Source organism: Tenrec ecaudatus, chromosome 18 (genome assembly GCF_050624435.1).
Source record: "Tenrec ecaudatus isolate mTenEca1 chromosome 18, mTenEca1.hap1, whole genome shotgun sequence".
Taxonomy (NCBI): Eukaryota; Metazoa; Chordata; class Mammalia; order Afrosoricida; family Tenrecidae; genus Tenrec; species Tenrec ecaudatus.
Window position 1 is genome coordinate 5,237,607 of NC_134547.1, and position 19,454 is coordinate 5,257,060.

The 19,454-nt window shown below is 56.7% G+C and overlaps 1 protein-coding gene across 1 annotated transcript; it reads right to left on the reverse strand.

The window, feature by feature from the left end:
- Nucleotides 1-2,628: 2,628 nt before the first annotated feature.
- On the reverse strand, nt 2,629-19,001 carry PPP2R1A (protein phosphatase 2 scaffold subunit Aalpha). Its single transcript, XM_075537412.1, has 15 exons — nt 18,842-19,001; nt 14,917-15,007; nt 12,961-13,061; nt 11,790-12,022; nt 11,375-11,522; nt 11,124-11,279; nt 10,357-10,471; nt 10,179-10,249; nt 9,272-9,406; nt 6,306-6,479; nt 5,979-6,039; nt 5,104-5,258; nt 4,306-4,448; nt 3,174-3,265; nt 2,629-3,070 (listed from the first exon to the last, which is right to left on the reverse strand). Exons 1-15 carry the CDS (start codon nt 18,917-18,919, stop codon nt 3,054-3,056), a joined length of 1,770 nt encoding a protein of 589 aa, XP_075393527.1. The 5' UTR covers nt 18,920-19,001; the 3' UTR covers nt 2,629-3,053.
- Nucleotides 19,002-19,454: the final 453 nt, after the last annotated feature.

Sequence of the window (19,454 nt, forward strand, 5' to 3'; positions counted from 1 at the left end):
CTGCACACTCTTTGAAGATGACCTGTCTTTCCGCGACTAAAGCACTCTTTCCTAGGTCTGATATAATTTGCCAAGGCCGCTGCCATGAGGTCTGCCTTGTGTTCCTCTGCCTCTACACTCTTGCATACCCTAAGATAATCCAGCAACGTGCCCTGTTCCCTGTAGGGACGCAAGGCATTTTTACAGTGCTTATTGGAGAAATCATAAGATAGCTTGTGCACTAGGTCTCTTACTGCCTGGACATTCTTCACACACTTGGAAATAGCATCTTCCAGTCGGGACACAAAGTCAGCATAAGGCTCATCACTCCTGTCTCATAGCCATGTAACTCAGCTGATGGAATTATCTTTCCCCTGGCCCTTAAGCAAACCTCACATATCTGTCCTATTGTCTGTTCAGTAAACTATTTGAGACTCAACTGTGATATAATTCTCATCTCCTAGCAATTGATGAATCCCTGTATCTATCTCATCAGCATTCTTGCGTGCTCGTGCAAGGGCTGCTTCCTTCCGCAGCATTTGCTATTGCAAGGATTCTGAAGAGTAAAGACAACTTCTCCCTAAAGCTCTCCAGTCTGTAGGGTTCCAGCTCTCGGACTCTGCTAAGGCCCTTACCATGCTAATTACAAAATGAGACTCTGGGCCATAATCATTGATTGCCTGCTTGAGATCTTTTAGTAACTTAAAAGGAAAGGCAGTAAGTATATCGCCTTTCTTGATTCCCTTCGCAGTGACGGTCATCAGGCTCCGTCTATAATTCTAACGGGATAAGCCAATCTGAATTCTAAGTCTGCTTCTTGAGCTATACTCTTCTCCACTCGCGAGAGCAAAGGTGCTTTGCCTCTTTCCCAGCTTCGCTTTCTAGGTTAAATCTATTTGCATTCCTTTGGATCTAATCTCTTCTCCTCCAGCACTGGCTTGCTTGATAGTATTGATTCCCTGAGCTGTATTCTGGTGGCAGATGCTTCTACTCTGCTATCTCCTGATTCAAACTTCAGTTTTCCCAGCTACACCTAAAATCTGCCTGAAACTCATTCTGCCTGCTTCTCACCTGATTTAAGTCTGCGTATCTTAGCGGTTTCTCACTACTCTGCTGGTCTTCATCTTTTGTTCTCTCTCCTTGCAGCGGCTCCAACACTGCTTTAATCTGCACCCACAGATCAAAGGTCTCCATGGGTATGCTCTGCCCTTCCCTGTGAGCTTTTCTTAAATTGATGGCTACCTTTTCCCAGATCTCCACATCAAAGGTTCCTGACTCCAGAAAAGGATTAAATTTCTTTACCAATTGAGGAAACTCTTTCATTCTCTTATTCTTTACCACTACATTGTGTTTCTTCAAGAGGTGGCAAAGAGTGATACCACCATACTCTATCCTTGCTCTTTGCCTGACCCATATCTCACTCGGACTAGAAAACACACTTAAAAAATAAACTCAAATATGTCCCGATTCACCCTCACTGTCCGTGAGGCCGTGCAATTGTTACACGGGATGTAACTCAAGAGTTCTTTTCCCACAAGCCCCCACGTGATGGGCGCCATATGTCAGGGGAAGCCAGTCCCTAACACATCATTACGGGTCCGGGAGGCACAATTGTACAGCGATAATAAGTAAAGATCATAGTAGTTACTGAGAGCATGAGAGATAGAAGTGAAGTATTGAAATAAATGGAGTCAGTCACGATTCATAGTAACATGCTCACCTCAGCCCCAATGATGGTCCACGTGGAGGGAGAGAGAGCTCTTTAATGCTAGCCCAGGCCTTTTATATTCTCTGGGGACGTGCAAGCCCCCTAATTACAGGTGAGGACATACGTCCCAGGAAGGGGCTGTGCTATAATAGGAAAAGGATTGGGGATATACATGTGACAAGATGGGCGGATCCTAGGTTTAGGATGGCAGCTTAACTTGACCTATTCCCTAGATCCCCATAGGAACCAAGTAGATGACTGCAGGCCTGTCCATTGTCTTTAATAGCAGGGAGTGGGGCCCACTGTCAGTCTGGCACCTGATCACCGCCCTCAGGGAGGATGCCTGTGAACATTTGACCTCCCCCCACAGGAGAGGTCTTGCTATGCTGTAGGGGCAGAATACCCCATCAGGCTCTGGCTGAGGAGGCAGATATACAAGGTGGGAAACCCATCCTAGGAGCCCCACTTGCAGTAGAAAGCACACGGGGGAAACAGCCATCACCATTCAGTCATTACGTTTGGGAGTGGTGTGTTGGGCCACGAGTGACTTCGTCTGGCCCTTCTGGAAACAGGCTGTGTGACACCCATACTGTGACCAGGTGGGAGTGAAACAGAAGGCTAGGGCAGTCGGCTAAGTTGGGCTGCTAACCACAAGGTTGGTGTTTCAGGTGTCAGTCCATCTCCTTGAAGGCCTTCTTTGTTGCTGCCCCTCCCCTTTACCAAGCAGAGGGTTGGACAAGAGAGCAAGACCCTCCATGAGAGGGACTGACACAGTGTTGGCCAACAGTGGGCTGGAGCACTGGGAGGCTGACGCAGGACCAGGTGGTGTTTCATCCCGTAGTAAGACAGGTCGCTATCTGCTGGCGCCAACTCCACAGCACTAACCGCGACAGAGGCAAAGACTATGTCTTAGTGGCCAATGACAAAGACCAGAGGACCGGTTATTTCTAGACCTTTATTTGTCTGTGAAAAGGGGAAAAGAGGGAGGGGGGAAGAATAAAATAAAAACAACACAATTGACACAAAAAAATCACTGAGGTGGAAGGAAGGAGGGAGGTGGAGAAGTTGACAGGAGAGGGGTCCGTGATGCAGCAGCAAGAGCCAGGAACCTGGGAAGCTTGAGTCTCTCCCTGGCTGGGCGGGGCCTCGCCTCCCAGGGTCTCACCTGTCCTGCCTCGTGTTCGTTCACCCAGCCCCCCTGGGAGGTGAACAGTGAGGAGTCGTCCCGGGCTGGGGAGGGGACGAGTCGTGCTGGGGGAAGGGGCCTGGGGTCAGACCATGCACGGGGAGCGGCAGCCACTGGCTCCCCGAGGGAGGGGCACGGGCAGGTAGACACCCGAGGCCAGTGTGGGCTCGTCCTTCAGCTTCAGGCCAGAGACAGAACTGGAGGAAGAGGCAGAGGCGGAGAATCAACAACAGTCTCCCATTGCTGCTCCCAGCCCGAGCCCGGAGCCCCGCCGCGTTCCCTGGGGTCTCCACGCCTCACCTGTCAGAGCCTCCTGGGCAAAGTACTTGACGTCCACATCCTGGTCCTGGGTCAGCTTCTCCAGGACGGGCTTGACCTCGCTCTGCAGCGTGCTGGGAGGCAGGGGAGGAAGGAGCGGGCATGTCAGCGGGGGCAGCTTGGAAGACAAGGCCCTGAGCACCAAGTGTGAGGTGGGTGGAGTCTCAGGACTGACACACGGGACCCCTCCTGTGTTCACACAGCTGGGCGGCTTAGAAGAGGAGGAGCAATGGGAAGGGGGACGAGGGACAGCCCTGAGGGGAGTGCGCTGGGATGGCGGAATCGAGTGTGTACGAAGTGCCCGGTGCAAAGCTGAGGCTCTCTGGAAACCCTCACTTTGTTCAGAAGAAAACGTGCACACTAAATGCACCCTGGGGCAGGTTCTGCTTTCCAGTCCAACTGTGCATTTTACATCGATATTCACAGCTATCTAAACAAATCTATCAGACAGTACTATGCAAATAAGGTAAGTAAACACCACAATAAGCAGGGGCTTATTATGCAAATAAGGTGGCTGTGATAACTGAGGGATTGGTCAGCACATGATTTTGGTGGGAGGTACAGGCTTATAAAAGAGGGTAAGGGAAACGTCTTCTCATCAAGGAGCTGGACTAAGAACCTTCTAGACCCAGCAGCCAGGGAAGGAGAGAGCTGGAACACTGAAAATAGAGGACAACTGGTACCCCTACTAGTTTGTACATGTGTGTGTGCGTGCACACACAAACACCTCCACGCCAACCCAAATCATGGTGGTGACCCGTGTGAGTGAGAGCAGACTTGTGCTCCAAGGCTTGCCTCCAGCTGTCTTGGGGCCTGTCTCTGCAGTGCCTCGGGGCGGACTTGGACAAGCACGGGAACCATCTGTGCCACCCAGGCATTTGCTGGGGACCCTTCTAGTGTCCACTCCTAGTAGAGACCCACGCCTTCTCCCTTCCAATGAGTGCCACTCTACACTGAAGGAGACTGAGGCCTAGGGAAAGGGCACGCTGCAGGCAAAGAGCGGCAGCGGGCCTCCAACCCTCAGCTCTGTCTTCAAAGGCCACAGATTACAACGGGGGTTCGGCCCAGTACGAAAGACTGCTGGGGTCCGGGGAAGGGCCGGGCCTCGCCTCACCTGTTGTCCAGGATGGGGCCTATCTTCTGCAGGGACTTGGCCACGTTGAAGCGGACGTTGGCAACAGGGTCTCCGGCCATTCGCAGGACGGTGGGCAGCATGTGCTTGGTGGTGATGTCCTGTCCACAGACCTCAGACAAGACCTAAGGGCCGGAGGGGCAACAAAGGAGAGATTACCTCGAGTGTAAGTCTCAGTCCTATGCCCCTGGCCAGGCCACCTTGGGGAGGACTGGCCCTGCAGGGACACGGCAGTATGGGGGACTCAAGAGTCCAGCTGCCGCTCTCCTGGAGGAAGCACATTTGCTCCCTAAAGCCCCTACCATTTTCCTGTCAACATGACGCCCTCCCAGGGGAGGAACAGTCTCCCAGCTCTGACTGCTCCAGAGCTACCTGCCAACCTCAAAAGTCCCCTAAACTCAGGCTAGAAATGTAGCCCTGACCCCTGTCCCGGGGAGCACTCCTTTCTGGTGTGATGGTCGTGCAAAGTCCGCCGGGGAAGAGAGGCGCACACCAATTTGCATGTACTCTGAAATCCCACCCTGCGGCGTCTGCTTATGTGCCCGGTTTGTCAGAGTACGGTCAGAGGAAGGTGACAACACCAACCAATGGGAGTGCTTCCTCCTACCAGACTATTATAAGCGCCTGGTGTAGAGCCAACCTAATCGAAGCCCGAGCCGCCCACCACCCGCGGCCCCGACGCTAGAAGCCCCAACCTCTGGCACTGGGTTCCTGAGACTCATCCCTGTGCCCACATGTACGTAGCCAGGCGTCTCTTCCTTGGGGAGCAGGGGTGCTCACGTTGATGCAGAAGAGCGTGGTCATGCGGTGCAGGTAGTTGGGGTCCCCAGACATGGCCAAGACCTTGGGGATGATGGTGGCGTGGGCCCATTCCTTCCCAAACTTCTCGACCAGCTTCTTCAGGTTGCTGGTAGCTGCCTCGCGGATGGCGTAGACTGCAGCAGAGGGAGATGGGTAAGCGGGATGGTAAGTTGGGAGGGGGGGGGGTTGACAGGCAGGTGTGGATAGGGAGTAAAGATTAAAGTCCCTACAGATCCTAGGGGCTGGGCTACCTCAGCTACCAGCCTCTGTCAGGTACCAAGGGGCAGGACTCCACTAGGGGCCTACAGGGGTGTACCTAGCAGGTCACTGAGAACCAGGTGCAGTCACACCGGGCCCCTCACACCTCGCTTCACAGCAGGTGCGTTTTATGCACACTAAGGCTGGGGCGTCCCTGCCAGTTGAGCAAGACCGTTGCCAATCTTGCTGCGACAGCTCCACCTCAATGCCCATCTCACGCTGGCAATCCTTCATACTTCTTGTCACTCGACTGCATGCATCACAGGCACAGGGTCACGTAAGCAGGCCTCTTCTCTGCCCAGGGGAGCACAAGCCTTTGAAGGACACTTTTGACTGTGTGCTCGCCTGGCTCACTGACCTCCGTGGTCTGGAACGGAGCAGGCACCCTCCCTGGGTCTGCCTGGACTCTGCTCGGTGCCTAAAGCAGGGTACTTCCCACAGCGCCCTGAGGATCAGGCAACAGCCATGGCTACCTCCTCAGTGTGGGGCTAAGAGATGTCAGTGATCTATTCTCAGGGTCCTGGCCTGGAGGGGCCCCGTGTGTCTATCAAGAGGATACCCACCTCCCACCCTGCACTCCTGCTGTAGGCACTCACCGTGATCCACCAGCCAGGCCATGCACAAGGAGTTGAGCTTCTCATCGAAGAACTCTACCCCCTACAGGAGAGGGCGGAGGGGTTGGGGGAGGCGTATCGATAGCTCAGGGAAGCTAGCTACCTACACGGACTAGATTCCTTCCACAGGGGCTCTGCCCACCCTGTCATACCTCACTGTCTGCAGCCTGTCCTTGGACTCCCCATGGTCCTGGAGCGGGCACTGTGCCCCCGAGGCCCTGCTCATGACTGGCTCACCCGGCTGTCTCCCTCCCCAGGCAGTGGCCACCCCTCCTGCTCCCACCCCAAAGCCCGGGTCGCCTGCCTTACCAGCTGTCCGGCCAACAGGGGCATGTACTCGATGATGGCCAGCCGCACCCGCCACTTGGCATCCTCGGCCAGCTCGACGATGGCAGGGAGCAGCGACTGGGACAGCTGCCTGATACCAATGACCTCGTTGACACAGTCCAGGTTGGAGATGATGTTCAGCCGCACCTCGGGGCACTGTGGAGAGGGGCGGGCACAGGCTCTGAGACGGCCCATGGCCATCCAGGGGACAGAGCAATAGGAAGGTGAAAGAACTCAACCAACTGGGTCCCCAACCCAGGGTAGATCCGAGGGCCAGGAGAGGACAAGGAGTCACTCTCTGTCAGCAAGACACATGCAGAAAAGCTCAGCACTTCTGAGCGGAAGCCAAGCCCACGGCCATCAGGGTGACATCTGTCTCAGAGAATCCTGGAGAGCAGAGAACTGCCCCCTCAGGGTCCCAGGCTACAAGTCTGACTCAGCTTCCTCCCCCAAAGCAGCTGGTGGGTTTGAACGGCCGACCTCCCAGTTGGCAGTCCGACACTTACCCCACTGTCACCCAGGATGACCATGTGACCTGACACTCCTACTCTGAGGCAGACCCCGACAAAACCCCGAGAGCAGGAAGGAGCGCACAGACTAGTAGGGAAACGTCCACTGCAGCGCTCGTCCCCAGACGGAGAGCGGGCACATGCTCATGAAACAAGCTGGTCATGAGATGGCAGGGATTGCGTGATCCCACTCGGGAAACATCCGCAACAGCCGAATAGAGACGAGGGACCCCGGTGACCGACAGCTCGCTGCCTTCTGCTAACTGCAAGGTCAGCAGCATGGAACCACCACCTGCTCCATGAAAGATGGGACTTTCTACTCCTGTAAAATTAGTCTCAGAAACCTACAGGGGCATTTCTCACCCATCCCACAGGGTCACTTGTGAGCCGGCATTGACTCAGTGGCAGTGAGTCTGGTTTTGAATATAGTGACGAGTAGTTGAGTACGGGCCAGGGAGGGCAGGGCGGGGTCTCTGTTGTGGTAGGGGTTGTAGCACAGGGCAGATGTCATTGATGCCAAGATGCTGAAGAAGAGGAACTGGACAATGTTTTGTCCTGATTATTTTTACCCTACCTAACAGAACAACTTTTAAAGTATCTGACAAGCCTCTAAAACCAGGTAGGTGGCCCTTCCTCATCTGTCTGAAGAGCCCTGGGCCAAGTCTGGCTGCGCTTGGCAGACACGGAGCGCGCAGCCAGCACTGTGTGTTACCGCGTGGACTGCCAGAAGCGCCAACACACATCTTGGAGGAAGTGTAGCCAGGTGCTCCTTAAAAGGAGGGATGGAGACCTGTCCCCTCACATGCTTCAGACAGGTCTCAGGAGGGACGTCTCAGCCCCGGACGGACCTCAGGCTTGGCAGAAGGGCAGCAAGTATGGAAAACCCTCTACAAGACGGCCTAACGTGGCGGCAGCAACCACGGGCTCTGACCGCACCACAGGCGCTGGTAGGACTTCCCTCTGCTGCACACAGACGGAGTTGCTGTGAGTCGGAGCCGACTCGGCAGACTAGCAGCCACCGTGCCAGTATCTGTGTTCCCCAAGGCAGCAGCAAGTGACAGTCACAAAGCGAGAGGGGGGAGGAGTCTGACAGTGTGCTTTGAAAACTTCATTGTGTGTGTGGTGAAATCAGCAATGTGACCCGACACTTTTCGTTGCTTCCCCCTTGCTGTCCTACTGTGCGCATGCCCACGCACAGAGGCAGCTGAGATGGGACGCGCTGATTGGAGGACTAACTGGGGCCTCTGCAAGCAGAACTACACAAACAAGCTGCCCGCCCACAGGCAGATGGTCCTACCACCTGCCCAGTCGCCACACAGCCCTTACCAGGGAGCCTGAAAACAGGCTCCCGCCCCCATAGTCCCTGCTGCCTCCTGAACCACCCAGGAGCCCCCCCATCCTGTGTCCTCAGCCTCTCCCAGGCTCCAGCTGTACCTCCAGGATCCACCCTGCCCCCCTCTGGGCCCCACTTGGTGTCCCCTCCCTCAGAGCCCACACGCGGCCCTGGCTCCCTGGGTGCAGTGAGAATCAACACAGCCCTGGGACCACAGGTCTCTCCTTGGCCGTGCTGACAGCCCCGTTTCAGAGTAGGCTGGTATGTGGCTCAGGCAGGATTAGGGCAGACTGCAGTTTGAACCAATGCCTTACTAGAGGATATGACTCTAGTCCCCGCTCCCATCACCCCCACACCCCCACACTGCTTTGTTCAAGGGAAGGGAGTCCCTTTGAAGGTGGAGTCTGTATTCAACACATACATGCGCTCTGCCAAAACTCTCCCTTGCCCTGAATCCTGCATCTGGCTGGTCATGCCGAGGCCCCTACTCTGTGGCCTGATTCGCCGGCTCCGCAGGGTCACTGTGAGCGGGAATGGCCTCGATTTGGGGGGGGGGGGTGGGTTGGGCATGAAAATCCAGGAAAGGAGGCTCTGTGATGAGACGGCCAACTGCTGCTCAACTGCCAACGAGCTAGTCAGCCACGGGAACACGCCCGCCCGGTCACTGGATGAGGAGAGCAGCTGTCAAGAGTCACAGCCCCAGCAACCCTGTGGGCAGCCCCACTGTCCAGCATGGACATGGAGTCAGGACAGCTACTGCCCTGTCCAGGAAAGGGCCCTCAAGTGTCACACTGACCGAGCTCGGCTACCAGTCTACAGGTTGGTGGGACACACATGCGCGCACAGCTCAGAAAAAAGGCCCGGGGATCTGGCTCCCATAGAGGGTTGCCAGGAAACTGCAGCAGTTCTTCCTAAAGCCTTCTGTCAGTCAGTTCGTCAACTGAGGGCAGTGGTCAGCAGGAAAAGGCATGCAAAGCAGTGAGTGAGTGATCATGGAGAGTTGTGCCTGCCGAGGCTCCAGGAGGCTCCTGGCCCATCTGGGTGGTCAGTTGAGTCTCCTGTCAGCCCCCAACACCCAGCGCTCAGTACCCGTCTGGTGCCCTTACCTCATCCTTCAGCTGTGCCAGGAAGAGGGGCAGGAGGTGCTCGATGGTGTTGTCTTTGCCCAGGATAGGCGAGAGGCCCATTATTACTGAGGCCAGGGCCGACTTGACATGTTGATTGGCGTCTGACACCAGCTCCTGGTCAGGAGGAGGAAGGAGGGGGAGCCCTTGGATCAGGGCAGGTCTGCGGGAGCAAGTGGCCACCGACTCCTCACGAGCCAGACCACCAGCCTGCCCTGCCCTGCCCATCCCACCCGTGCTGCTGGCTCTTGGGGTACAGCGGGCATGGCACTTCCCATGTACCCCACCTGCTCAGTGTTCAGTGACCTCTGCCCCCCCCACCCCCACCCAAATCCCCCAGCTCTTTCTGATATTGTGACTGGGGTGAAAACTCACAAATGGCTTTTTCCACTCAACAATTCATATGCAATTTGAATTTCAACATTACCCACCAAGTAGGTAACAGCTCTTCCAATTCCCCGTTTCCTTCCCACCAGTGGCCCTTGGTCCTTCCTGTCGCTGCCTGCCTACCAAGCCTTCTCCCTGAGCATCTGTCCTGTTGGTGTCGTATGATGAACGATGGGTGTGAGGCCCAATGGCTCACCCTACAGGCTATGGTACGACAGCTGAGCCCAGGGGTAAGTTCAGTTCCAGAATCAGAGGGTGACTAAGGGGCTCAGTCAGGGTTAGTCCCAAAGTTCTTTGGATGAACACAGTCAACCACCTCAGGGGAGGGGGCGCACACTGCCCCCTCCCATCTCAGATTCAGCAACCACCAGGAGGCCACACTGTGTCAAGCCTAAGAACATCCTGGCCCCCAGAGGCTGGGCAGTTAATTTGTGCCTGAGTGGCCCCTGCGCCAGACTCCCACTCATCTCTCCTTGCCCTTCTCATGCCAAGCACACCTTACCTTAATGCAGGGCAGGATCTGGGTCATGATCACGTTCTCTCGGCAGTCTGCCGAGAGATTCTCACAGAACTCTGTGGGTGGAGGGGGTAGAGGGGACAGGTGAGCCTGAAGGCCTGGTTTCTGCCCGGCCCCTGCCACTCTCCCACTCGCTTGACAAGTTCTGGTCGCCAGCACCAACCTTTGACCTTGTGGGAGGCGGCGGCCCTCACCTCGGCCTCACAGTCCTTCATCAGGTTCTGGAAGGCGGGGACCAGGTCTGTCTTGGTGATCTCAGGCCCCACTGCTTTTTGGAGCTGCAGACAGGAAGAGGGGCGGGAGAGGCATGTGGCAGGTACAGGAGCCCGGCGTACGGACAGTTAAGGTAACCGATAATAGCGTGCACTGCACGCGAGGGGGGCTTCAAAGAGCTCGTGGGAAAACTCCATTATCCTTCAACTGCATTATTCCTAACTCTACTTCCCCACACACCTCTGAAGGTAGCAGGTCACTCACTCACGCATCACTGTCTGTACATTTCTATGTCAGGTTTCCCACACCCAAAATGATGACTAGACTTATAATTTTTTTAAAAGAAGAATTTAAACCAAGTGCCACCCCACTGAGATGACAGGGACTCATAGGGACCCAGTGGCACAGGGTAGAACTGCCCGTTCGGGTCTCCCAGGCTGTGGTCTTCACAGGAGCAGACGACCGTCTCGCCCGTGGAGGACTGGTGAGTTTGAAGCCCGGACCTGTGGTCAGCAGCCCAGTTCATGACCCAGTGCACCAGCTGTGCGCCCAAAGGCAACAAAAGGCGGTAATATGGACACTGGAAACACGAGGTGGGCAACGTGGGTCAGACCCAACTTGCCACGGAGTCATGGGATTGGCGCCCTGGCATCATGCCTGCCCCCCTCTGAGGGCCTGTTTTCCCACCTGTGGGAGCAGGTTGTGTCCTTCACCTACCTCTGTGAACTTGTCGGCCACCATGTACCGGACTCGCCAGGACTTGTCCTCAGCAGCCTGGCGCAGGGTGGGCATCACCAGCGCCTCCAGGTCCTCCTGGGGCAGGAGCTGGGCGATGTTCACGCAGGCCTCCACTGCTAGCAGCCGCACTGAGTCCTAGGCAGAGGGTGGTTGCAGTTAGGCTCCACCTCCCCTTCTGAGGACCGGGGATGGGGATTGGGAGGTTGGAGGGGGCGGGGGCAGTGGCCCACCTGCTCGTCAGAAGCCAGGTTGGAGAACATGGGAATGATCTCGCTCTTGACGTTGTCCAGCTCCAACACCTTGGCGAACTCCCCCAGCTTAGAGGCTGCGGCCCGCCGCACCATGGGGGTGTCGTCTGAGCACAGGTTCCGGAAGTACCTGGGGGCAAGCTGGGGCTCAGGAGTGGGACTCCCAAGGGCCCGTCAAGCCCCAACCCCGAGGCACAGAACAGATCTCCCACAGCTACGCACGTGCCATGAGCCAAGGTCACTGTGCCCACCACGCAGAGCAGCTACTGTGGTCCCGTTTCCCAAGTGAACAGTGGGGAGGAGATGCCGGGGTTCATGCACACCAGCTCTAGACTGCAGTCCCGGGGGGGAGGGAGGGCCTGGAGCCTCAAGAAGGGGCTCTTGTGTGGGTACTTACTGTCGGAGCTCTGCTTTGACTGCACTGGACACTCGGGGGTAGCAGACGGAGAAAAGGCCGCAGGCCGAGGTGCGGGAGGTGAACCAGTCACCGCCTGCCAACCGCTTCACCAGTGGCACGAAGTGGGCCTCCAGGTCTGCAGGCGAGTGCTCGTGCGAGATGGCCCGCAGGGACTCCACCGCCTTGTCTCGTACCACCGTCTCCTCCACCGTGGCGAGCGACTCCAGGGGCGGCTGTGGCACAAGGCAGGTGGGGCATCACCCAACGGCAACCTCACCCTCCCCAGCCCATCACCCACAGCCTCATCAACGGGCCACCTATAAAGAGGTCTGGGGAGGTTGTCCAGGAACCTCAAAGTGCACAGTCTTTACAGAGAGGGGACCTACACCTCTCTCAAATTTCTCCAAGCAGGAAAAGAACATCCAGGCTCACGGAAACCCCCTGTGCACCACTGTTTGCAAGGCTGTGTCCTTTCAGAAAGGGATCACCAGGCCTTTCTTCGGAGGTACTTCGGGGGCATCAGAACCACTATCCTCTCCGCCAGCAGTCACCCAGGAAGGCCCACATGACATCACTGCCTCCAACATGCTCTAGTCTGACCACTGAGTCACACAACTCCAGGGGCACCGGCTCTAACTCACTGAGCCCTCAGAAGCAGGTCTTGTCACTGTCCTACCTTAAATAAGCGGAAACAGGCCTGCCAGGCGGCTGGCCGGCCCCACTTCTCGCCTTCCCTCAGAGCTCTCTGCTAGCTGACGTGAGCGTCAGAACCTTGGCCAGTCCCTGGGCTACGGGTGGGTTTGAATGCTTCCATCTGACAGTCAGCCCAGTGACAGTGAGCTGGTCAGAATGCCCCCGGTGTTCCTGGTGTTGCCACGGTCACTGCTGTTGACTCAATAGTCCCTGAGGCACAAATGGTTCACGAGCTCAGCCGCCAACCACATGTAGAGGTGTGAGTCACCTCAGGACAGGCCTGGTGGTCAGGCCCCTGGAAAGAACAGCCAGGGGGGCCCAGGCAGCTCAGCTCTACTCCCCTCAACACACTGATGGGCATTGGCCCCACAGCACGGAGCCAGAGCAGGATGTTCCCGGGCCTTCTGCTCTGAGAAGGCCTCTCCATAACTGCAGCCCCAAGCCGGGCCGGCTGACCCTGGCCACCCTGCGGACTTACCAGCAGGCAGTGCACAAACTCTGGGCCTCCCACCAGCGTGGTGAAGGTTCCCAGCTGCTCCGCCAGGGCCAACAGGACCTCATCCTCATCGTAGATGGTGTCTGTGGAAGCAAGACAGACTCGGTGACAGGCTGGCCACTGCAAGCCCAGCCCATGGCCTCCCCTCTGCTTCCAGCAGACAGAAACCGTGTGGGTGGGGTCAGGCCTCCTGCTCCAGGCAGCCAGCAGCACACCCAGAAACAGCCCTCGTTCAAGTGGGTCTTCACAAATGGAAGGTCTTGTGTGTGCGCATGTCGACTGGCACCATTTCCTGGTAGCCTGTGCTCACTTCGTTGTCTGCCTCATGTTGCATTCTGGTCACTAGAAATCCCCAACCCTGTCCTACTGCAACTGCACACTAGGAATCTTGGTGCCATCGTGGTGACACGCTGAGCTGTTAAACACAAAGTGGGCAATTCAAAACCACCAGCCATTCTGCGAGACAAAGACGGGGCTTCTACCCCCATAAACAGAGTCTCAGACACCCACAGAGGCAGTTCTACTCTGCTACAAGGTCGCTGCAAGCCACATCAACTGAAGGGCAGGGAGTGTGGTTTTGGAGGATTTTCACTACACACTAAGGAGCCCAGGTGGTGCTGTGAGTTAGCAATTGGGCCACTAACCACAATGTCGGCAGTTCTAATCCACCAATCAACCCTCAGCTGCCTGCTCCTGTACAGATGTAGAGACACCTATGCAAGGTTTCTCAGGTGGAATCGCAAAACAGCCTCCGTGAGCGGCTATGGGCTGTGGTGGTCTGCAACGGCGGTCTGCAGCGTCATGCTGACCTGTGAATATGCAGAGGCCTCCCAGCGGGGACCCCAGGCAGATGACAAACCATGGCTCCTGAGGCCTGACAAGGCCTGCAGGGTGGGGCTCCAGAGGACCCTGGGCCCCTGTCCAGTTCCCTGTAAAGTAAGTCCCACTCCTGGTGACCCCACTGTGCTCCAGGTTTCCAATGGCTGATGTGGAAGGAGTAGATGGCAACCCTTTCCTCTGAGGAGCCTCTGGGTGGATTCGAACCTGCAACCTTCCAGTTAGAAAGTAGCCAAGCATGCATCACCGTGTATACCACCAAGTCTTTCAACAGCAGGCTACCTTACAGCCTCCCTGCAGGGAAAAGCGGCCGCCTCACCCCAGACCACCTCTCCCCTCACAGAGTAGGGCTGAAGGCCCTGGTCTCAAACCCTGCGGGAAAGCAAGCCGACAGCAAAGACAAGCACCCTGCAGCCGCTCGTTCCCACCCCTGGGGACTCCGTGTGGGCACAGCAGACCTGCGGGAGCCTTCTGGAAGGAGACCAGGCCAGGCCTTTCTTCCAGGGCACCTGTGGAACTTCCTCAGTGGGGGATAAAACCACCTCTGAAATGTTCTCAGGGTAAGCTCAGGGGGTGTCCTGTGCCATTTTTTCTGATACTGCGTGTCTCCCTGGCTCTTCTGAACATTCCATGGTCCAGAGCAAAGCACATCACCTGGGACCCCACAGTTCAGAGAAGTCTCTCTGCAGTCCCCGCTACTCTGGGTGCCACGCCATTCCTGCACTGCAGGCCACAACACCAGATTCCTTAACGCAACAAAATAACACTGGGTGACACTGATGGTTAAACTCTTGACTCCTAGCTATGAGGTTGGAGGTTCGAATCTACCCAAAGGGGCCTCGGAAGATAGGTTCGCTCACAACCTGGAAAGCCCAGCAGGGCAGTTAGTTCTACACTGGGCACGTGGGCTGCCATGAGTCGGAATCAGCAGGAGGGCAACTGGCCACACCGCTGACCCTTCACAAGAGCCCGCTGCGTGTCACAGGGTTGCTCCGTTTGCTGTGAGTGAGGAAAGTCAGCAAAATCCAACCCCCACTACCCACCCTCCCTCGCCTCTGTCTCATTCTGAAAGACCGCAGGTTTAATCCTATCTCTCCGTACCTGTCAGGAAGGGCAGGAGCTCACTGCGGGTCCTCTCAACGCCGAGGGCCAAGGCGATGGTGGACAGCTTCTTGATGCTGTTGAGGCGAAGCTAAAACAAGAGGGGATAATGTTAGAGCGCAGCCTGTGGGGGATCCAGCAGCCCTGGAGGCTTTGCTAGGTACGATGGAGGTGGCGACACAGTAACACCTATGAAAACGGGAGTCTGAGTGAGGAAGAAACCTGTCCCGGCAGAAGCACGTAAATCTTTGCCACCTACAGCGAGCAAAGAAAGGTGTAAGATCACACAATCAAACGCAGCCACGTACTCCCCTAGCTGCCCGGGTGCGGTTGATACACCTGTGAAACCACACTGGATAAGGGCAGTGGGGCGGTCACCTTCAGGTGGCACACTGCTCACCCTTGTGTTAGCCTTCCTGAGGGTTTGGAGATGCCGCAATGCAATGATGGGAGGCTGACCTGTTTCTTCCCCTGCTGCCACCTCCAAGCTGGGTCTGTCTTCCTCTTGGCTGGGCGACAAGGAGGTGCTCACCTGGGTGGCCATGGTCCGAGAGTTCCTTTCCTAAGCCTCAGCAGCTCCTGGAGCCTCCAGAACCATGAAACAATACATGTGGGCTGTTTGAGCCACTACGCAGGAGCCCAGGTGACACCTGGTTAGAGGCGGTTCAAACCTACCAGCTGCTCCAGGGGGAGAAAAGCCCCAGGCATCCATTCTCACAGGGATACACCAGGCAGCCCTCCCTCGCTGGCATCAGGTCCTTGCTAAGCCACAGTGACCCCAAAGGACAAGGTAGACATGCCTCTGGGTTTCTAAGACTGTAACTGTTTACAAGATTAAAAAGCCCTAACTTTCTCCCTCAGAGCTAGCTGGCTGGTGGTTTAGAACTGCTGACCTTGAAGATCAGAGCCCATGTGTAACCACTACACCGCCAGGGCCAGAAAGCCCTATGGGGCTGGACATCAACTGGAGGACACCCGACGACGCTCACCAGGCAAGCTGTTGCAGCCGCACGGCAATGGAAGTGCATGCTTACAGAGCAGGGATCTGAAGAAGAGACCCAAACGTCATCGAGAATTAGAAAAGAAATGTAAAGGAGCCTGACCCTTTCTGCCTCCTTCCTTTGAAGCCAGCACCCTCAGCCCCAGCGACCCTCAGGGCTGCCAACTCTGGCAGGGTTGTCCTGTGCAACGAGAGACCTGAGCCGCCTCTCTGATCTCCCCAAGAGAAGCCAGTAGTATCCCCCTGAAGGGACAACCAAAACCGTCCCCAGGCACTGAAAAAACAGGTGCAAAATCCCCTAGGTTGAATTACTGGGTTCTTCACACAGAAAATGGAGCATCAACAATGAATGTGCTAGGGGCTGCACCGTCTGCAGACTAGACAGCGTGGAACTGGTAAAAACATGGCACTGTCTCTGCACAGCTCTTCCTGGGAGGCTCTTTTTGACCTTCCCAGAGTTGGTGCCTCCTTCTAGCCTGGTCTTGAGCTTCACAACCTGGGGGGCATTCCTGCCTGGAGACCTAAAACGGACCTCCTGCGCCCCATTTACATCTGTGTGAGCGCCCCAGGGCTCCGTACTTTGTCTCCACTGGATCTTTGCTCAACTGTCACCTCAGCAGGGGCTCCCTTGATCACATTTTTTAAAACCACACTCCACCTCTCCTCCTTTCTCTCCAAGCCACTTGCTCACACCTGTCCATCCCGCTTATGGGCTTGCTGGTTCCCTGATGTACACCTGGGCCCCAGCACAGACTATTAGAGGCCCCAATGGTACTCACTGAGTCACTCTCACAACATCCTGCTGGATTCCTTCCCACCGGGGCCCACACCTGTCTCTCACTAAGCACCTCTATATGCCCAGCCCCTACTTGATCCATGTCATCGCGCTCAGTTGCCGGGCAGGCCATGCTGACTGACGGCGACCCCGTATGCAGAGCGGAGCTACTCTGCGGGGTTTACATGGCGAGGACCTACAGGAAGCAGACTGCCAGGTCTTTCTTCGTAGGTACCTCCGGGTGGTTCAGGACAGCAACCTATGGGCGAGCGGTCAAGTGCTTAACCATCTGCGCCACCCAGGGACGCCTACCTGAGGCATTACGCAAACAAACACACCCGTTGCTATTCAGTCTCTTCTGATTGAAGGTGGTCCTCTAGGGCAGAAGAGAAGCTCCGAAAGGCCTGCCTAGGCTGCAATCGCCATGGAAGCAGACTGTGTGGTGGCACCAACCTTTCAGTTCGATGCCTACAACTTTAATCGCTCTGCCATCCAGGGTGCCTTACCTGATAAATGGCAGGTGTTTACAATTATCCTCCGTGGGACCCAAGAGGAAATCAGGGTTAGAGAGTCCCTAATCTACCCATGTCAATTAAGATGGTCTGGTGGCATAGTGGTTACACGTTGGGCTGCTGACCCCAAGCCCAAAGTCAGTAGTTCAAAACCACCAGCCCTTCCAAGGGACACGATGAGGCTTTCTACCCCGGTAAATAGTCTCTGCAGCCCACAGGGGCAGTTCTCCCTGCCCTCTAGAGGGACGATGAGCCAGGACTGACTCCTCGGCAATGAGTGTAGTTTGGTTATCCACATCAACCAGCAAGCAGCAAAGAGTCAGCCTACTACGGCGAGAGCTTGCCTGACTCCAGAACAAGCATCAGAACCCCGGGGCCGGCGCCCAGCCTCGGCAGATGTCCCTGTGTCCCTTGGTTTTACAAGCAGAAAAATCAAGGCCCAAGGGGCAATGGGGCTTCTTCAGTCACCACTCCCAGTTAAGAATCGCTAACATTTACTGGGCCCTTATAACGGGTCACACACCATTCTGTTTTATTGGTATCACTCATTCACTCCCAGTCACCCAAACGGGCCACGTTTTTATGGAAAACGGTTACTGGAAGGTGAAGTGATGTGTCAAGGTCACACAGCAGTTGGGGGAGGGGGATTGTTAGCATGGGATAGGTTGGGTGCTTCGCCTTTCCACCACTGTGGGAAGCCTTGTTTTGAGCTGGTAGTTCTATCAAACACGCAGAGTAGAAAAGGCCCCATAGCATTTCTAAGACTGGGACCTGTGGGAAGCGATTCCCCAGCCTTTCGCCCGAGGTAAGGGCCACGGATCTTCCCGTCAATCTGACTCATGTTTACGTAACCAGATCGCTATGGGAGCAATCTCGGTGGGCTAGATCTTTCGGTTGGAAGCCGAGGGCTTAACCACTGCGCCACTAGGCCTCCGAGGTACACAGCGTCTTCTCCATTACTCCCAGGCGGGCTCGGGGCCACCCTATCCTCCTGCTACACCCCCAAAAGGTGGCCCGTTTAGGAAACTGCGCATCCCCCCTTCCAGCCAACGGGAGCACAGGGAAGATGGGCTACTTCTCTGAGGTCTACACCAACACCGCAAGAGGGAGGCAAGAACTGGGACCGAAGGCAAACTTCAGCCATCGGTTCCCATTTGGGAAATCGTACCAACAACCCTCCCCCACCCCCAGCGCTGCGGCCCAGATGCGGAAAGCCACCTAAACAGGGGCAAACCCACCCGGGCCCGGACCAAGCAGGCGGCCCCTCCCCACGGAGCGGGTCGCGCACCCCCAAGGGGCCATTCTGGGGCCACGACGAATCGTGGGGTTCCCTCCTCCTCCCACACCCAGTTGAAGGACCCCCGGCCCCGGCCTCCCAGCCCCGGGGCCGCCGCGCGCACTCAGCAGGCCCGGGACCCTACAGGATTGCGCTCGCTCCCGCCCTCGGTGGTGCCGACAGCCAATCCGGAGCTCCGGCTCATCGGGTACGGGGACCCTGAGAGATGAGAGGTGGGAGCTGATTGGCCGCCGCCCCCCCCCTTCCGCCACTCCCAGCGAGCGCGGAGCCTGGCCGCGAGGGCCTCCCGAATTCCCACGTCTTCATTCCCGGCTTTCCCGAGCCCCCTGTACCCTCCGCACCTGAACATCCTCGTTGCGGAGTTCATCTATGAGCACCGCAATAGGGTAGAGCGAGTCGTCGCCGTCGGCGGCCGCCATCTTGGCTCTGTCCCGTTCCTGTCAGACTGCGGCCAGCGCCGTGCTGTAGCAGGGCTGGGAAGGGGCGGGGCTGAGAGGAGGAGGGAAGATGGGCGTGGGGGTGCCCTAGCCACTCTTCAGGGGCTGCCCCGCGGTCATTGGCTGCGCCGCGCCCGACTAAGCCTGCGTTTCGTTGGTCCAGGCAGATAAAGTCCCGCCCACTGTCCACCTGCCATTGGTCAAATGGACGAACGTGGGCTCGATGACGCCTAGGAGGGGGCGGGGGGAAGGAAACGGAAGTACATGGTATCCTAGCGACCAAGATTCTACCCTAGCCAATGAGGGGCGGGTGTGGGCGGAGGCGAAGCCTGTCCTTCAGCGAGTCCCAAAGGTTTCTGCGCGTGTGTCGCTAGGAATGCATTACGTCATGTGGGGGGGGAATGGAGCTTGTCTGCGGCTTTGAGCTTGTGAGATGTCCCTGCTGGACAGAGGGCGAACGCTGGTGGCTTTGGGGCCGAAAGCCAGATTTTAAACATTGGTAAAGCGGGGCACCATT

Coding starts and splice junctions, on each gene's coding strand:
- PPP2R1A (XM_075537412.1), bottom strand. CDS start 18,919: ATGGCGGCCGCCGACGGCGACGACTCGCTCTACCCTATTGCGGTGCTC. Junction 13,062..14,916: donor GCTCCTGCCCTTCCTGACAG/GTACGGAGAGAT, acceptor TTGCTTCCACAG/ACACCATCTACGATGAGGAT. Junction 4,449..5,103: donor CCACGCTCTTCTGCATCAAC/GTGAGCACCCCT, acceptor TCCGGCCCTTAG/GTCTTGTCTGAGGTCTGTGG.